Genomic DNA, 14,911 nt, shown 5'->3' on the forward strand with positions numbered 1-14,911 from the left:
TCTTATAAGACCTGGATGCAGGATGTCTTGTAAGACCTGGATGCAGGATGTCTTACAAGACCTGGATGCAGGATGTCTTTTAAGACCTGGATGCAGCGGTAATGGCGGAGCCCCTATGAGAGTTGCTCCATCTCACCAAGTCTAAGCTTCCGGGTTTACTTCTGATATGTGACCCCTGACATTACTAGTTACACTATTAATAGTTTTATTATCATTTCTCTACTTTAATTACTTAATTACTATTCATCATTATGCCCACTGCTATAAATATGTTAAGTCATATTTCTGTATTTTTCTCTCTCTCTCTCTCTCTCCCTCCCTCCCTCCCTCCCACCAACAGCCAGGTTCTGTTCTACCTGTAAACAGGAAGTTCTCCTCGCCACTGTCACACCTTCGGGGGAATTGTTGGGTTTTTGTAAATTATGGAGTGTGGTCTAGACAATCATTTACTTTGGATGCAAACCAATAAATCCTTAGTTTAGTAGTATTATCTCTTTTTTTATTAAAGAATCACAAGTATATTAAATGTGTAGTTATTTATTGAAGAAAAAATAAACAAATATATTAATTCACGCAATTCTCTTATGTGAACATTTAAAGGTAAAGTAATGCATTTCTCAGAAACTTAAACAGCTCATTGTGATCACATGCAATACTGAGGCAGTTATGTAATAGTTAACATACTTCCAAATCAACAATGTTTAGAAAAACAGCTTATATAAATAACAGGAAAATACACATGGTTTATAAAAACAATCTTTTTCATTTGGCTACTTAAAGTTATTACACTAGGAGGGTACAGTAGCTGCATTATCTGCAGAAAACTGTAGCAAGCATAGATAAACCTTATATCATTATGTCAACATCTGAGTTTAGGGTCCCAAACTTAGGGAAGAAAACTTGTAAAGTTAGATGTATTTACAATGTTTCTGGACTGAAGCTTTACCCATCACGTTAGCCTAGAAGGAATCAGTCAGCATCGGAATCTTTGATATCAAGGCCGAGCATGTTGGAGAGGCTCAATGACAATTTGTCATTTGCACCTAATGCTGAAATCTCAGGGGCTACCAAGCCCAGCGCAGACTCTGGCTTCTCTACTTTGAAAGTACCTCCTCTCACCAAAGCCGAATCTCCTTCTTTTGTCAAGGCACTGACATCAAGACTTGGGGCGGAGAGCTTGAGATCGACATCAGATGGTGGGAGGGTAACTGAGGTTGCTTTGTTCTTTGACATTTTCAATCTCTCCATGAGGTCAATCTTTCCTCCTGCTTTTGATGTAGCATTTACCACTGGCAAGCGTATCCCTTTGCTGACGATATAATCCTTTGCCTCTGTGTTAAGTTTTAACAAGCCTAAGGTATCACTACTTCCTGCAATGTCATCAAGGCTGTTCCTGGGTAGTCTGTGGACTTTAAATACAGGATACAATTTAGAATTTTCAAGATTGGCATCTACATTTGGATCTTCGGGTCCTTTGATGTTTTCCATAGTAGTGCCTATGTTGACCTTTGGTGCCTTGATTCCAGCCTCCACTGAAGGATGAACACTCGGAACTTCTACTTCAGGACTTGAAAGTCCCAGTTTTGGAACCTTAAAATGAGGCATAGTAAATTCCCCCAGATGGGAATCAAAATCTAGACCTGGTGTCTTTAACTGTGCATCAGGTCCATTGAGGTCTGTTTTGGGCAGGTTGATATCCACATTTGGTGCTTCCAGTTTAGTTTTTGGCAACTTGGTGTCTATGTTTGGTGCTGAGAGGTTTCCATCAATTTTTGGTGAAGACAGGCTGAGAGCTGGTGCATTCAAGTTGAGATCAGGTACCTGCAAGTCTGCTTTTGGTAGATCCAGACTGGATCCCTTTACATCAGCTGTGGGCAGATTAAGGTTCATGTGTGGAGCCTTAATCTTTGGTGTAGAAAGATTGAAGTCTGGCCCACTGATGTTTGTTTTTGGGGCTGAAAGGTTAATATCTGTCTTAAGATCAGCATCCAGATCTGGAGTACTGAGTTCACCTTTAATAGTGTGGGCAGAAAGATTCAAGTTAGGTGCTTTGGCATCAGCTGTTGGCAATTTAAGGTTTACATCAGGAAAAGAGACATTGTCAGCATCAACATCAATACTAGGTCCTTTTAGGTCCTTTTTAAATCTTGGTATATTTATTTTGGGTATCTTGATTTTTCCAGCTAGGGAGTCAACTTCTGGACCTTGAAGGTCTACATTGGGACCTTTTAGATCAGCTTTTGGTAAATTGATATCGAGATCCGGTGCATCAAGACCAACTTTTGGTGCAGAGAAGAGACCTGATGCTTTTAGGTCTACATTAGGTGCATCCACATCACCTTTAGGTAAGACAAGACTGGCATCAATGTCTGGTGCTTTTAAATTAGCATCCAATTCAGGAGCCTTGGCTTTTGGCCCACTGAATTTGGGGAATTTAAGTTTAGGGAACTTCATCTTACCATCGGGCATGTTAATATCTGGGTTAATATTTGGACCACTAAGATCTACATCTGGACCTTCCACTTTAGCATTTGGAATGCCGATGCTGAGGTCTGGAGCCTTAATCCCACCCTCAATGTTTGGAGCTGAAAAATTCGGTGCACTCAAATTCGCATCAAGTGCCCTGAGGTCCATGTCAGGTACCTTCACATCAGCATCAATGCCACCCTTTGGACCCTTCAGTGAGCCAAGTTTGGGTTTATTGAAGTTGAACCATTTTAATTTTCCAGAAGGACCTTCAACATCTGGAACATTAATGTCTAACTTAGGGCTTTCCAGGTCAGCTTTGGGTAAGTTTAGATTTACATCTGGTGCGTTTATCTCACCATCAAACTTTGGAGCTCTGAGACTCAAGTCAGGGGCTGAAACATCAGCATTTAGATTTGCATCTGGACTATTAACATTAGGACCTGAGACTGACCACTTTGGCTTTTTAAAAGTTGGAAGTTTAAACTTCCCAGATGGAGCCTTAATGTCAGCATTTGGTGCGTTAAGATCTACATTAGCTTTGGGTAAATTCAGATCAACATCAGGTCCCTCGAGTGATGGACTAAAGAGACTGAGATCAGGTGTTTTTAAACTAGCATCAAGGTCAACATCTGGGCCTTTCACCTTTGCCCCAGGAAACTGGAACTTGGGCTTTCTGAGTGTTGGGAACTTGATTTTGCCAGAAGGAGCCTCAATGTCAGCATTTGGTGTTTTAAGATCTACATTAGCTTTGGGCAAATTCAGATCCACATCAGGTCCATTAAGTGATGGAGCAGAGAGACTGAGATCAGGTGCTTTAACATCTGCATCAAGGTCAACATCTGGGCCTTTCACCTTTGCCCCAGGAAACTGGAACTTGGGCTTTCTGAGTGTTGGGAACTTGATTTTGCCAGAAGGAGCCTCAATGTCCGCATTTGGTGCTTTAACATCTACATTAGCTTTGGGTAAATTCAGATCAACATCAGGTCCATTAAGTGATGGAGCAGAGAGACTGAGATCAGGTGCTTTAACATCTGCATCAAGGTCAACATCTGGGCCTTTCACCTTTGCCCCAGAAAGATGGATCTTGGGCTTTTTGAGTGTTGGGAACTTGATTTTGCCTGAAGGAGCATCAATGTCAGCATTTGGTGCTTTAAGATCTACATTAGCTTTGAGTGAATTCAGATCAACATCTGGAACAGAGAGATCAACATCAGGTGTGCTCAGATCTGCATTCAGGTCCATATCAGCGTTAGGGGCATTAAGTTTGGGTTTCTTCCACTTCTGATGAGGCCAGTTAATTTTCCCTGATGGAGCATCAATCCCAAGATCTGGGGCATCAAAATCTACCTTGGGGCCATTAAGTTCAGATTTTGGGAGATTCAGCTCAGCATTTGGTGCATTTATCTTTGGCGCTGAGACATTTACATTTGGTGTGTTTAGGTCTGCATCTATGCCCAAGTCTGCTTTTGGGCCTTGAAGTTTGGGCTTCTTCCATTTGAGGTGAGGCCAGTTTATTTGACCAGATGGAGCATCTACATCAATATTTGGGGTTTGCATGTCTAGATCAGGGCCTTTAAGGTCTGCCTTTGGCAAATTAATGTCAAAATTGGGGGAATTTATTCCACCTTCCACTTTGGGAAGAGAAGGTGTGTTTAGGTTTGCATCTGAAGCCAAATCAGCTTTTAAGCCATTAAGTCCGGGTTTCTTCCATTTCAAATGAGGCCAATTGATTTTACCAGATGGAGCATCAATGTCAAGATTTGGGTTTTGAAGATCTAGATCAAGGCTTTTGATGTCAGTTTTGGGACAGTTAATGTCAACATCTTGTTCACTAAGATCCCCATCGATCTTTGGTTTGGTGAGGCTTAAATCAGGTGCAGATAGGTCAGAATTTAAGTTGGCATCCGGTCCTTTAACTTTGGGACCTTTCCATTTTAAATGGGGCCACTTGACTTTGCCTGAGGGTGCCTCAATGTCAGCATTTGGGGTTCCTAAATTTACATTAGGACCATTCAGATCCACCTTTGGCCCATTTAGGTTTAAATCTGGACTCTTAAGATCTAATTCTGGGGCCGCCAGATTGAGGTCTGGGGTCTTTACATTTCCACTGACAGATGGGAGATCACCAGAAACATCCATTTTTGCTTTTGGTGTTTTGAGTTGAGGCAGATTGAAGTGTGGCATCGAGAATTTCGGGGCATTGTATTCCATGTTGCCTGTCTTGATATCAGGGTTCTCGAGTGAGGAAATGGGGGTGTTGAGTTTGGGAGTTGAGACCCTGACATCAGGGGCTTTGAGTCTGCCATCTAGATCTCCTTTTACATCTGGTCCACTCAGTCCTAGGGAGGGCATTTTGAACTTGGCACCAGCCTCAGCTGAGTGCTTATTTAGACTGAGACTGGGAAGGTCTCCATTGAGAGTGGGACCACCTATTTCACCCCCCGACCCCTTTTCAGCATTTAGCTTTCCACTCAGGCCATTAAGGGAAATAACTGGTGCCTCAGCTGATGCATCCAGTGACAGATCCTTCTTGAGGTTGAGCATCTGTTGGTAATGGAGTGATAAACAAAGTAAGTTAACATTGATTAAAGCAGTTATCAGCTTCCGTTCAGTTACACTGTGTCAGACAGCTGCTCTAACCGTTCAAAAAATGTGCATTTAATTCATTAAATGGCATGAAGTTTTTACTTTATGAGTTTTTTTAACATCACTATGAGTTCCCCCAGCCTGCCTATGGTCCCCCAGTGGCTAGAAACGGGGATAGGTGTAAACCGAGCCCTGGGTATCCTGCTCTGCCATTGAGTAAATGAAAGCTCAGATGGTCCAATCTGAAATCTTCCCCTTATGAGGTCGTAAGGAGAAAGGTCTGGGGCCTCATAATCTACCTTGGGGCCATTAAATACAGATTTGGGGATTTTTGAGATTCAGCTCAGCTTTTGGTACATTAATCTTTGGCACTGAGACATTCAAATCTGCTGTGTTTAGGTCTGCATCTATGCCCAAGTCTTCTTTTGGGCCTTGAAGTTTGGGCTTCTTTCTTTCTTATATAGACCACTAAGGTCTATATAAAAGAGACTTCAGATACAGTATTAGGGGACCACTAAGGTCTATATAAAAGAGACTTCAGATACAGTATTAGGGACCACTAAGGTCTATATAAAAGAGACTTCAGATACAGTATTAGGGACCACTAAGGTCTAAATAAAAGAGACTTCAGATACAGTATTAGGGGACCACTAAGGTCTATATAAAAGAGACTTCAGATACAGTATTAGGGACCACTAAGGTCTATATAAAAGAGACTTCAGATATAGTATTAGGGACCACTAAGGTCTATATAAAAGCATCAAAAGAGCACCATGTCACGGGACCTTTAATAAAATGTGCAAATGAAGCACTTTTTGTGGGCTTTAGTGATTTTTGAAGTGCCCTGGGAGAAAATAACACTTTATCAGTGGATGATGAGTTTCCTGGATTAATGAAATAAATTAATTAAGGAAACAAGTTTCCTAGAAACTACTTTTGAAACACAATCCCAGGATTAGAGCTAAGTGTTTCATTTCCACCCTTTTGGCATTTACCTTTGTAGAGTCTGTGAGGTCTAATCCCAGGGAGCCAAGGCCAGCGCTGGCGTTTAGCTGCTTCTTTGTCAGAAACTTCATGTTGTGATCATACGGCTCCAGGACCCTCAGGATATTCAGCACTTCATTTTTGTTGAGGTGGTCTAGGTGTATGGTGGCTGCAACAATCTCATCCCCTGAAACAAGTAGAAACAACTCCTCAAAACCAGCATGTTTCTATGTTCTCCTTCAGTCCCGGGTCTGCAGTTACTGCTTGAGCATTCCAAACCTGCAGCAAAAATAATTTATGAGTTACAACGTTAACTTCCTTTTCTCTTACCTACGTGGAGGCCACTCATCGCAGCATTTGTGTCATCGGTCATTCCTTTACTGAAGACTCCTTTCTCAGAGTCGTCTAGGTACAGGCTTTCTGAGAAACCTCTACTCTTCTTGTCCCCGCTCTATGTTTAAAAGTAGATTAAAGGACATATGTTAAGACACTTTGGACCATTGTCACACGTTTGCACCATGTGTTCTGCTATAGTGACAATTGCTATTGCAGATGATATTTAGCCATTTTTTATGTTGGCTTTTCACACTTACCATGATGTCTTAGATGTAGTTACATCCACATATCCTGGACTTTACACAAGAAACCATAGAAACTCCAAACCAGAGCAGAGTTATCTGGGAGACATCAGAGAAAAGCAACATTAGTTATGAATTTATAAATCAGTGACATAATTATACTGTGTACATTATGAAAGATCAAGATGAAGAGAAGAAATGCAGAATTTTTAACAAATGATTATTGTTTCAGTCTTTTAAGAATATTTGAAAACAAAAGTGAAATCTCTACTGACTGAAATTATTGTAAGTCATTATCCTTAACCACAAAAACCCTTCCTTTTTTAATTTAGAGTCCTCAACAAGAAAACATGCCTGCAACATGGTTTTCACATCACTAAAAATAACAATAAAGTATCAGGTCAGGTTTCCGGTGTGCAATCAGTTAAAAGAATGTCCACAAGTGATGTGATTGAAGCGAATGTGGACAAGTGATGGTCTTGGTTTGATGTGGTTTAAACTGATGTAAGAAGTAATACTCAGAGAAGTACTCAGTCCCAATGCAGCCGGCATGGGGTGCTGTACGGGTGTGTAGAAAGAAGTAGTACTAGCAAAGAAGCAGGTACTTCTTTGTTGCTATGCATGTCAGGTTTTATCTCAAACAGACTCGCAAACATTTTGACCTTTTAACCAATTCACCTACTACTGTTTGATTTATTCATGGCTGGTTTCCATGGTGTAACCTACAGCGTGCCTGTACAGCTACCTAACATTTTAGAAGTTGCTGATGTTTTACCCCCAATGAGCACACACATTAGAACATTGAAGTTGACATTGAAACATAAAAGAAGATAAGATGACTATAGTACAAAGAGAACCATGACTTGTGAACCATATTCACAAGTCATAGTATGAGTAAAGCACTGGTTGAAGATCTTCATTAAAGCTTTTTTCCACCAGCTGTCTGTAGATCTAACTGGGGGTCAGTTCAACCCCCACACACCCTGCCTGTTCTTGGAGTTCTTCACCTGTCTCATTTTTGGACCCTGACTGACAGAGAAACCACGACGCCCACACACCGTATCACCTCATACTTCAGGAATCCAAATCCTCTGCCATGTTAGTTCAGGGGAATGAATGCATCTAAACTAGTTGGTTTGGATGCATTCTGACTGACACACCAATCAGCTCAGCACACACACACACACACACACACACACACACACACACGCACACACACACACACATACACAGCCCTCCCCTAAACCACACCCCAACATCTCATGGAAATGCTAATGCAACTCACCAGCAGCACGGTTGCATGATAAAGGACAGATCCGGCTTTACATTTAGTAATACTGGAGGGTGAAACAAGTCCTCACAAAAAGGGAATAAAAGACTTTTTCTTCCACAAAGATCCAAACTGTGCAATACTGCTAAAGAAAAACCTTGGTATTAATTGGTCAGCACCTATCAGTGTTAATGCAACAGACATGAACAGACGCTTGTATAAAAGTTGATTAGGTCCTGTAAGAAAACAACTCAGCAGTCACAACTGCTCAAATAGTTCTGACTAAAAACACTAAATCCTTGCTGTGTGCGATGACAGGCCACATTAATAATAACCTGTGGACTGATGTACTTAATGCATTGTTTTCTGAGGACATATAGAATGAGATCTCCAAATATAAATCCGTGGACAATGGTTATCATATCACCCCTTTCTAGAATTGCTGATTCTTCTGCACAGACGTCCTTCATTTCCAAAGAAATAGGAAATATTATATTCTAGTATTGGCATAACGACTTAACTGCACAGCGGCTTCAGGCTGTACTTCCCCAAACCAGAAATGGAAATATGAACATCAGTACAGTCCCGAGGTATTTAAAAACATAATTAGAGCAGTGTGGCTAATAGGGGTATCCTCTGAAACAGGATTGATACCAACCACACGGTGTCCCAGCAGGGTGGGAGGCAGGGACAGCCGCGTTTGGTATGTCCACTGACAGCAGTACGGATTACAATATGGAACCTGTTGTTAACACCGTTCCAAAGAGTCTTGGGTCTTTGCAACTGGGTCATGTTGGGTCAAATTTAAAAAATCCCCAACTTTGGGTTTTTAAAAAGACACTTTTATGGAAAATAGTACAATAATTCCAATGCACTGTATGTCAAAAATCTGGACCTCTAACTTCATAAAAACCCAGTGTGTATCATGCACCAAACCGTACTTATTTTCAACTAGACTCATACATTTACTTCTTAGATACAAGAAGATACAACATATTATAAACATCCAAAAACAAGAAGAGGCTGAGACAACACCGCATGGACTCACCGTGTGCTGCTGGCAGGTAAGCCCCGGGACAGATGTCTCCTCCTCAGCGTATCACTGCTGCTCTGCCAGCCCGATGGGATGGAGCTGCAGTTAAATGCCTGAAAGCAAGCCAGGAGAACAGGTTGGGCCGCATCAGAGCCAACTCTCCTCCTGCCTAGTACCATTTGCCCCTTGCAACACACACACACTCCCACATACACACACGTACACGCACACGCACGCCTCGCCTTTAAAAATGTTACAGAGACAGTCTCACAGGCATGGTGGCAGCCGAAACCTGATGAGGAGCATACCACTCCTTCCTAACAGGACTAACCAGGTTTACGAAGAAAAGACACGTAGCAACCCTGTCTCACACACAAACACTTCACTCTCACACTTCATTTTGCTTCCATTTTCTCATCTTACATTCTGAAGCCAACACTTTTTTTTAAATCACTTTTGGGCTCTTTTGCTTTGATACAGCAGGCCATGCACTGGAGTTTGACGTTATTTTGAAATTTCTGTTGAGTTAGAGCAGGGGTCTTCAAAATATTTTAAGCCAAGGCCCCTTTAACTGAGAGAGAGACGCAGCAGTGACCCCCCCCACTACACAACTGTATATTTTATAATATGAAGTTGCATAATAAACTGGGCCTACAACAAATTGTAGGACAGCCTGAAGCTGTACTAAGCTATTAAAATGATCATTGTTGGCATGATTTCATGAATTGTTGATGGTAAACATACTCATGTCCCAGAGAATCCTCAGGAGGACCTGGAACTGGATGGCCTTAGTGACTACCCATGGCCTATAGACCTCAGACCTATAGGCCAGGAAGAAGTGGGGATTTGGATTTGCTTATAACATGTTGGATTCATGTCAAGACTTTTTCCTTTTTGAGAAGACTTAAAAAACATATCAATTATTTGGAGCCCTGAGGACTCCCTTGTGGTTCCCGGACCCCCTGTTGAAGATCCCTGGCTTAAAGGATCGTTGCACAGTTTTTGCATTTACATTCTTAATTGTTTTTGAAAAGATGAACACTATTTTTTCTATTTTATTCAAAGCTTTGTTTAGAGATTTTAACTCATTACTACACTAGCATTTAGCAACAATAAATCAGCATGATAATCATATTTTAATGTCACTGGTGCAATGGACAGAGGACCCAAAGACAAGACTCAAAAACAGGAAACGTCAAAGTCAAGTTTCTTCTTCGCTGACGAGCTGGGCTTGGCTCATAGGTAAGCAAAAAGTCCAGAGGAATCTAAAACCACCAGGCTAAGATAAAGACCAAGTACCAAGAGTACCAAGTTTCACCTCTCTCAAAATACACCAGGTAACAAGGGTGAGACAAGGGACAGGTGACACAGGGGCTCAGGAACAGGTGAAACACATCCGGGCGGGGCAGACAGTCATGAAGGCAGGAAGTAAAACAAGACATGACATGGGATACTCAGACTACAAAATAAAACAGGAAACTGAAGCATAAACACGAACATGGATCAAAAAAGAGACCACAACAGACAGTAAACATCAAGGAAACAGGGAGAAAATGAACCCAAGAAAACAGGAAAACTACAACCCCGACAGGGCATTCTGCATGATAACTGTTTCCAATACTTCTATACTTATACTGGAGTACTTTTCTGAATGCAAGAGTGTGGCACGTTGTTTCAAAGTTACTAGTAAGTTATTAAGTGTTTTGGTTCTCACCCATGGCCCACGCCCCGGACCCCTAACCTTAAAAAGGCCAGATGCGTGATATGTTAGAGAAGCCCTGATACGAGACATGACATATTGTTTTAACAGAGATCCAGCCATCACACGGAAAGCACTTCAGTTATTCTGAAGAAAGTGTTGCTCCAATGTCTCTTTGTAAGGTGAGTTACAGAGATGCCTGCCAAGCCATGCAGCATGAGTCACTACCCAACCCAATTAACGTGATGACTTTTAGAGCAGAGATTTAGAAGGGGAGTTGTCAGTGGAAGACAATAGCTGAACAATGAGCAATAGAAACTCCAGAGGAATGAGTTAGCATGTCAGCGTCCTGCTCGATGTTAGCCTTTTCTAGCAAAATGACTTCCTAAACCAAAGATGAAAAGCCATCTTCCACACAGGAGTCCTAGAACACTGATGATCATTCAGATCTGGATTAATGTGCAAAGCCCTCTCTGGAAAGGCCCAGGTGTCAGCTTTCATTCCAAATAATCAGAAGGACGCTAGCTTGAGACGATGCAGAATTATGGAACGGTACTTAACGTGATTTATAGATTCATCTTTAGGGATATATTCCTCAAAGACACTGCAGTTCCAGGCTAGATTACAAAGCTTCTGTTGAAACACTTGTTGAAACTCTCTCCTTCTAAACGACAAGATTCCACACAGCATGGATCTGGCAATGTTAAATATGACATAAAAGGTGTATCAATGTCGTGTACAAAACAGTTGCAAGGCACTGGCGTGTGACTTATGATTCTGTGAGCATACATTATGTCCCTTGCAATCCTTGACCCGGGTCCTGTCCCTGTTGCCCCGCTCCAGCAGTGTGACTACCTGTTGCCGTGCCGGGCAGGTAGCAGGCCGCCGCTCCTGCGGTATGACGGCATTTCCAGCTCGTGAACTCACTACGTGTGCTGAGACATGGCCCCCGGAAGTCAGTGTCCAACGCAACCTCATACAACACGATACAACTTCACTGTCACGTCACACCAAAATTCATTTTGTGTTCCCGAGCAGCTCCGCTCAAAAGAAGGAAGAAAATCAAAAATCCACACAGAGCTAGACAACAAGTACACATGTAGTACAAAGATGACGACATGTCAACAGCCATGTTACGTGATGTCTTCTGATCCAGATCTTATCGTAACCTTTCCAGGCAGACGAGTCCTTCCATAGATGACGGAGATGTAGCAGCTGTATGAAGTGCTGCTCACCCTGCCGAGGCCATAGAGGACCCCACACACACAACACACCTTAAAGGTTCAGCTTAACACCTCCAGCATGAGTTGAATACTCCTTTAGGAACACAGGAACTTCAGAGAGCTGGGACGGCAGTCTACATCAACAACCTTTCATTTGCAGGGTTGCTCCGTTGCCTCCAGATGTTCTTCTTTTTGGCCCCATGTCCGTCCCCTTCCTTTGTCTCAGTGTTGGCGTTCTAAACTCCGGTGGATTTCTGAGGAGTCTGGTTACCTGGTCCTGAGTTTTTGGCAGTGGGGCCGTCTCAGTGGACTGATGCTGACAGAGCCTGTAGGTCCGGTGGATGTGCAGACCGGTGAGGAAGAGACACAGCTCTGCAGTTTACAATTTAGTTCTAACTATAAGTCCCCTTCTCTGCTGAGAAAAGGGTTCCTGAACCGTTCATCACAAAGATCAAGATCAAAGAGTCCCAAGTGTTTCACAGCGAGAAGACGGGGAGGGTTCACTACTGAAACATGCAGTCTGCTAGGAAATCTTTTCAAAGCGTCAAATAAAACACGAGGTTTCTAAAGCAACACACTGGAAGCACGTTCCTTCCATTCACATTGGAGACAATCTTGGATTTAATAAAATGCATAATTAGATTTCCTGTTAAAGGTTGATGGGATGTTGTTTGCATACGTCTGTTAGCCCACGGCGGCTTTCTGAAGTCACAGACAAGGAAGAAAAAACACAACTCCTCGATTCATGTTTCAGTCACTGCTTCTCTTCAGGTTCAGACTTGTACCTCTTAATGAATACTTGTGGAATAGAAAACACACACACACACACACAGATGCATACACACAGACACACACACAGACACACAGACACACACAGATACCTCCACACACACACACACACACACACACACACACACACACACACACACACAAACACAAACACACAGACACACACACACATTCTCCTCATAGCTGGCCTGCTCCTCACTTCAAAGCCAAATTCTTAATTTATCAGTCCTGATCTACGGGCATGGCATGACCAGTGTCGTTTAGCAATAAAAAAAACTCTTTTTTCTGAGAGTGGAGGGGGTGTTATTCTGACTCTCTTCCTATCTAAAGTTTATTCATGTGCCAAAACCGTTTTACCTCTTCAGGTCCCGATTCAAACAGAGCAGTCTGAGGCGGAGAAGTGACTGGTTGGTGGAACAAGTTCCTGAAGTGTTCAGTGCGTACACAGGTCATAATGCAGCATACCGCCTCACTGCTGGATCGCTCTAAGGCCCTCAGGGCCTGAACTGGGACTGGTGACTGTCTCTATGTCAAGGAAATCATCTTTCCTTCACCTAATAAAGTGATTTAAAAATCCAAATAACACTCTGCCATAGAACCACTTTTGTCTTCTTTAGAAGGAGCAGACAGCAGGTGACCAGTAGCTGCCACACTGCACATCCTGAAGAGGAATCTGCAGGTTTTCAAGGTTCAGTCCTGAATCTGTTATAAGCATTGTGTTTTGCTGAGGCTGTTTCAAAAGTATTACGGTAATTGCCATGGGTACTTATGTCTCATAATATAATAGATTTTTTTTTTTAACGCCAAAAATCCCTCCGCAATTCCACATTAAGACATGGAGACATTGATAAACACCATAGAAAATGTTGTGATGAAGCTAGGGTTAAAAGGGAAAATATTTGCCACAGTTCCGGGGGCCAGAAGGGGGTTGACGCTTTATATTACGGGGGCAGTGGCCGCCCTTTTACTTCTCACATGTAGTACAGGCTATAGTAGTAGAGCCAGTGCTTACACCGCACCAAAAATATACCACTATAGTAAACTCCCCTCCCCTTCCGACTACCGAGGATGTGGTAAATAGGTGTAAAGACAAGTTCCTTCCAAAGAGAGCGTCATTAGAAGATGGAAAAGAATATTACATCTTTTCACACTGGTGGTAAACCCATGCAATTTATTTCCAAATTTAGAAAAAGGGCCAGTTGTAACATACAACTAGCTCTACCTGTGAGCCTCAAAATGACATAGATAAATTCCTAGTTAGTTTTAGGAACCAGACTAAGACAGACTGATACGAAACTCAACACAAACAGAGACCCATACAGCCCTAGCTGGGTGCATTTGAATATTGGGTACAGCTGTTTGTGGGAGTAGCGCCAATAAAGATGAATATTTCAACACCTTAAGGGTATAGATGTTGCATACTGTGATATGGTGACATGTGAAAAGAAGAGTTTGTTTTATATAACAAAAAGGAGCATTAAAGTAGGCTGAGTTGTTCCTGGAGCAGCCGTTACCAACCTGTGGGTCTGCCACATGTACATGACAGCGATCAAACTGTGGGTGTGCAGGCGGAAAGGTTCCATCAACCTCAAGGGCTAGAAAAATAAGATAAGATCAGATCAAACTTTGTCATCTCTCACTCTCACACTCACTCACACACACACACACACACACACACACACAGTATCAGGATTAGTAAAACCTCTGAAGATGCTCTTGTATTACCTGAACGTTGGCTAAAAGTGAGAGTTTTTATGAATTCATTGTAGATGTGTTGTAGAACATCTCAGAAGAGATGTTGCATGTTTGAGTTGAAGCCCTTCAGAGAAGCAGTTTGTTTGCAGGCAGGGTGTAAATACACGGCTCAGATTCACACTGATTCTTAAATTCAGTATTTTACCTCTGTACACATGTACAGCCTGTTTAGCCAGTTACTGAAACATCTATTGGTAATGGATTTTTAGGATTGTTTAACTTGATATTGTTGTGACTAAGGCGTTAGTCAGAGATGCACGTCTGGATACATTCCCTGCTCGTCATGTGTTCAAAAGGAAGCATTAACACCTCACTGTTGTGCAGAGTAGACACATTAGGCACAGCCTTCTGAACACATCACCACTACCACAGTAACAAATTACATCCACTCAATGGAGTTCCCTTCCAAACATTCTATTACACAGCACAAGCTTTCATTTCATAAAGTTTCCACAACAAACCGGATAATCCATTTTCATCACATCTACACAAAAAACATAGAAAATGTTAGGTAAACTATCACTG

At 42.1% G+C, this 14,911-nt stretch overlaps 1 protein-coding gene across 1 annotated transcript; it reads right to left on the reverse strand.

Annotated features, from left to right (window-relative positions):
* Window positions 1-521: 521 nt before the first annotated feature.
* Window positions 522-9,155, reverse strand: si:ch211-125o16.4 (neuroblast differentiation-associated protein AHNAK). Its single transcript, XM_034898614.1, has 5 exons — window positions 8,936-9,155; window positions 6,633-6,716; window positions 6,370-6,490; window positions 6,051-6,226; window positions 522-5,013 (listed from the first exon to the last, which is right to left on the reverse strand). The coding sequence occupies exons 2-5, from the start codon at window positions 6,633-6,635 to the stop codon at window positions 970-972; spliced, it is 4,344 nt and encodes a 1,447-aa protein (XP_034754505.1). The 5' UTR covers window positions 6,636-6,716; window positions 8,936-9,155; the 3' UTR covers window positions 522-969.
* Between the last annotated feature and the right edge of the window lie 5,756 nt (window positions 9,156-14,911).

Source organism: Etheostoma cragini, chromosome 17 (genome assembly GCF_013103735.1).
Source record: "Etheostoma cragini isolate CJK2018 chromosome 17, CSU_Ecrag_1.0, whole genome shotgun sequence".
Lineage (NCBI taxonomy): Eukaryota > Metazoa > Chordata > Actinopteri > Perciformes > Percidae > Etheostoma > Etheostoma cragini.

Bases quoted from the DNA above. Each gene is read 5' to 3' on its own strand.
- si:ch211-125o16.4 (XM_034898614.1), bottom strand. The intron at 6,227-6,369 runs GTAAGAGAAAAG...TACTTGTTTCAG, and splicing joins GATGAGTGGCCTCCACGTAG to GGGATGAGATTGTTGCAGCC. The intron at 5,014-6,050 runs GTAAATGCCAAA...CATTACCAACAG, and splicing joins ACCTCACAGACTCTACAAAG to ATGCTCAACCTCAAGAAGGA.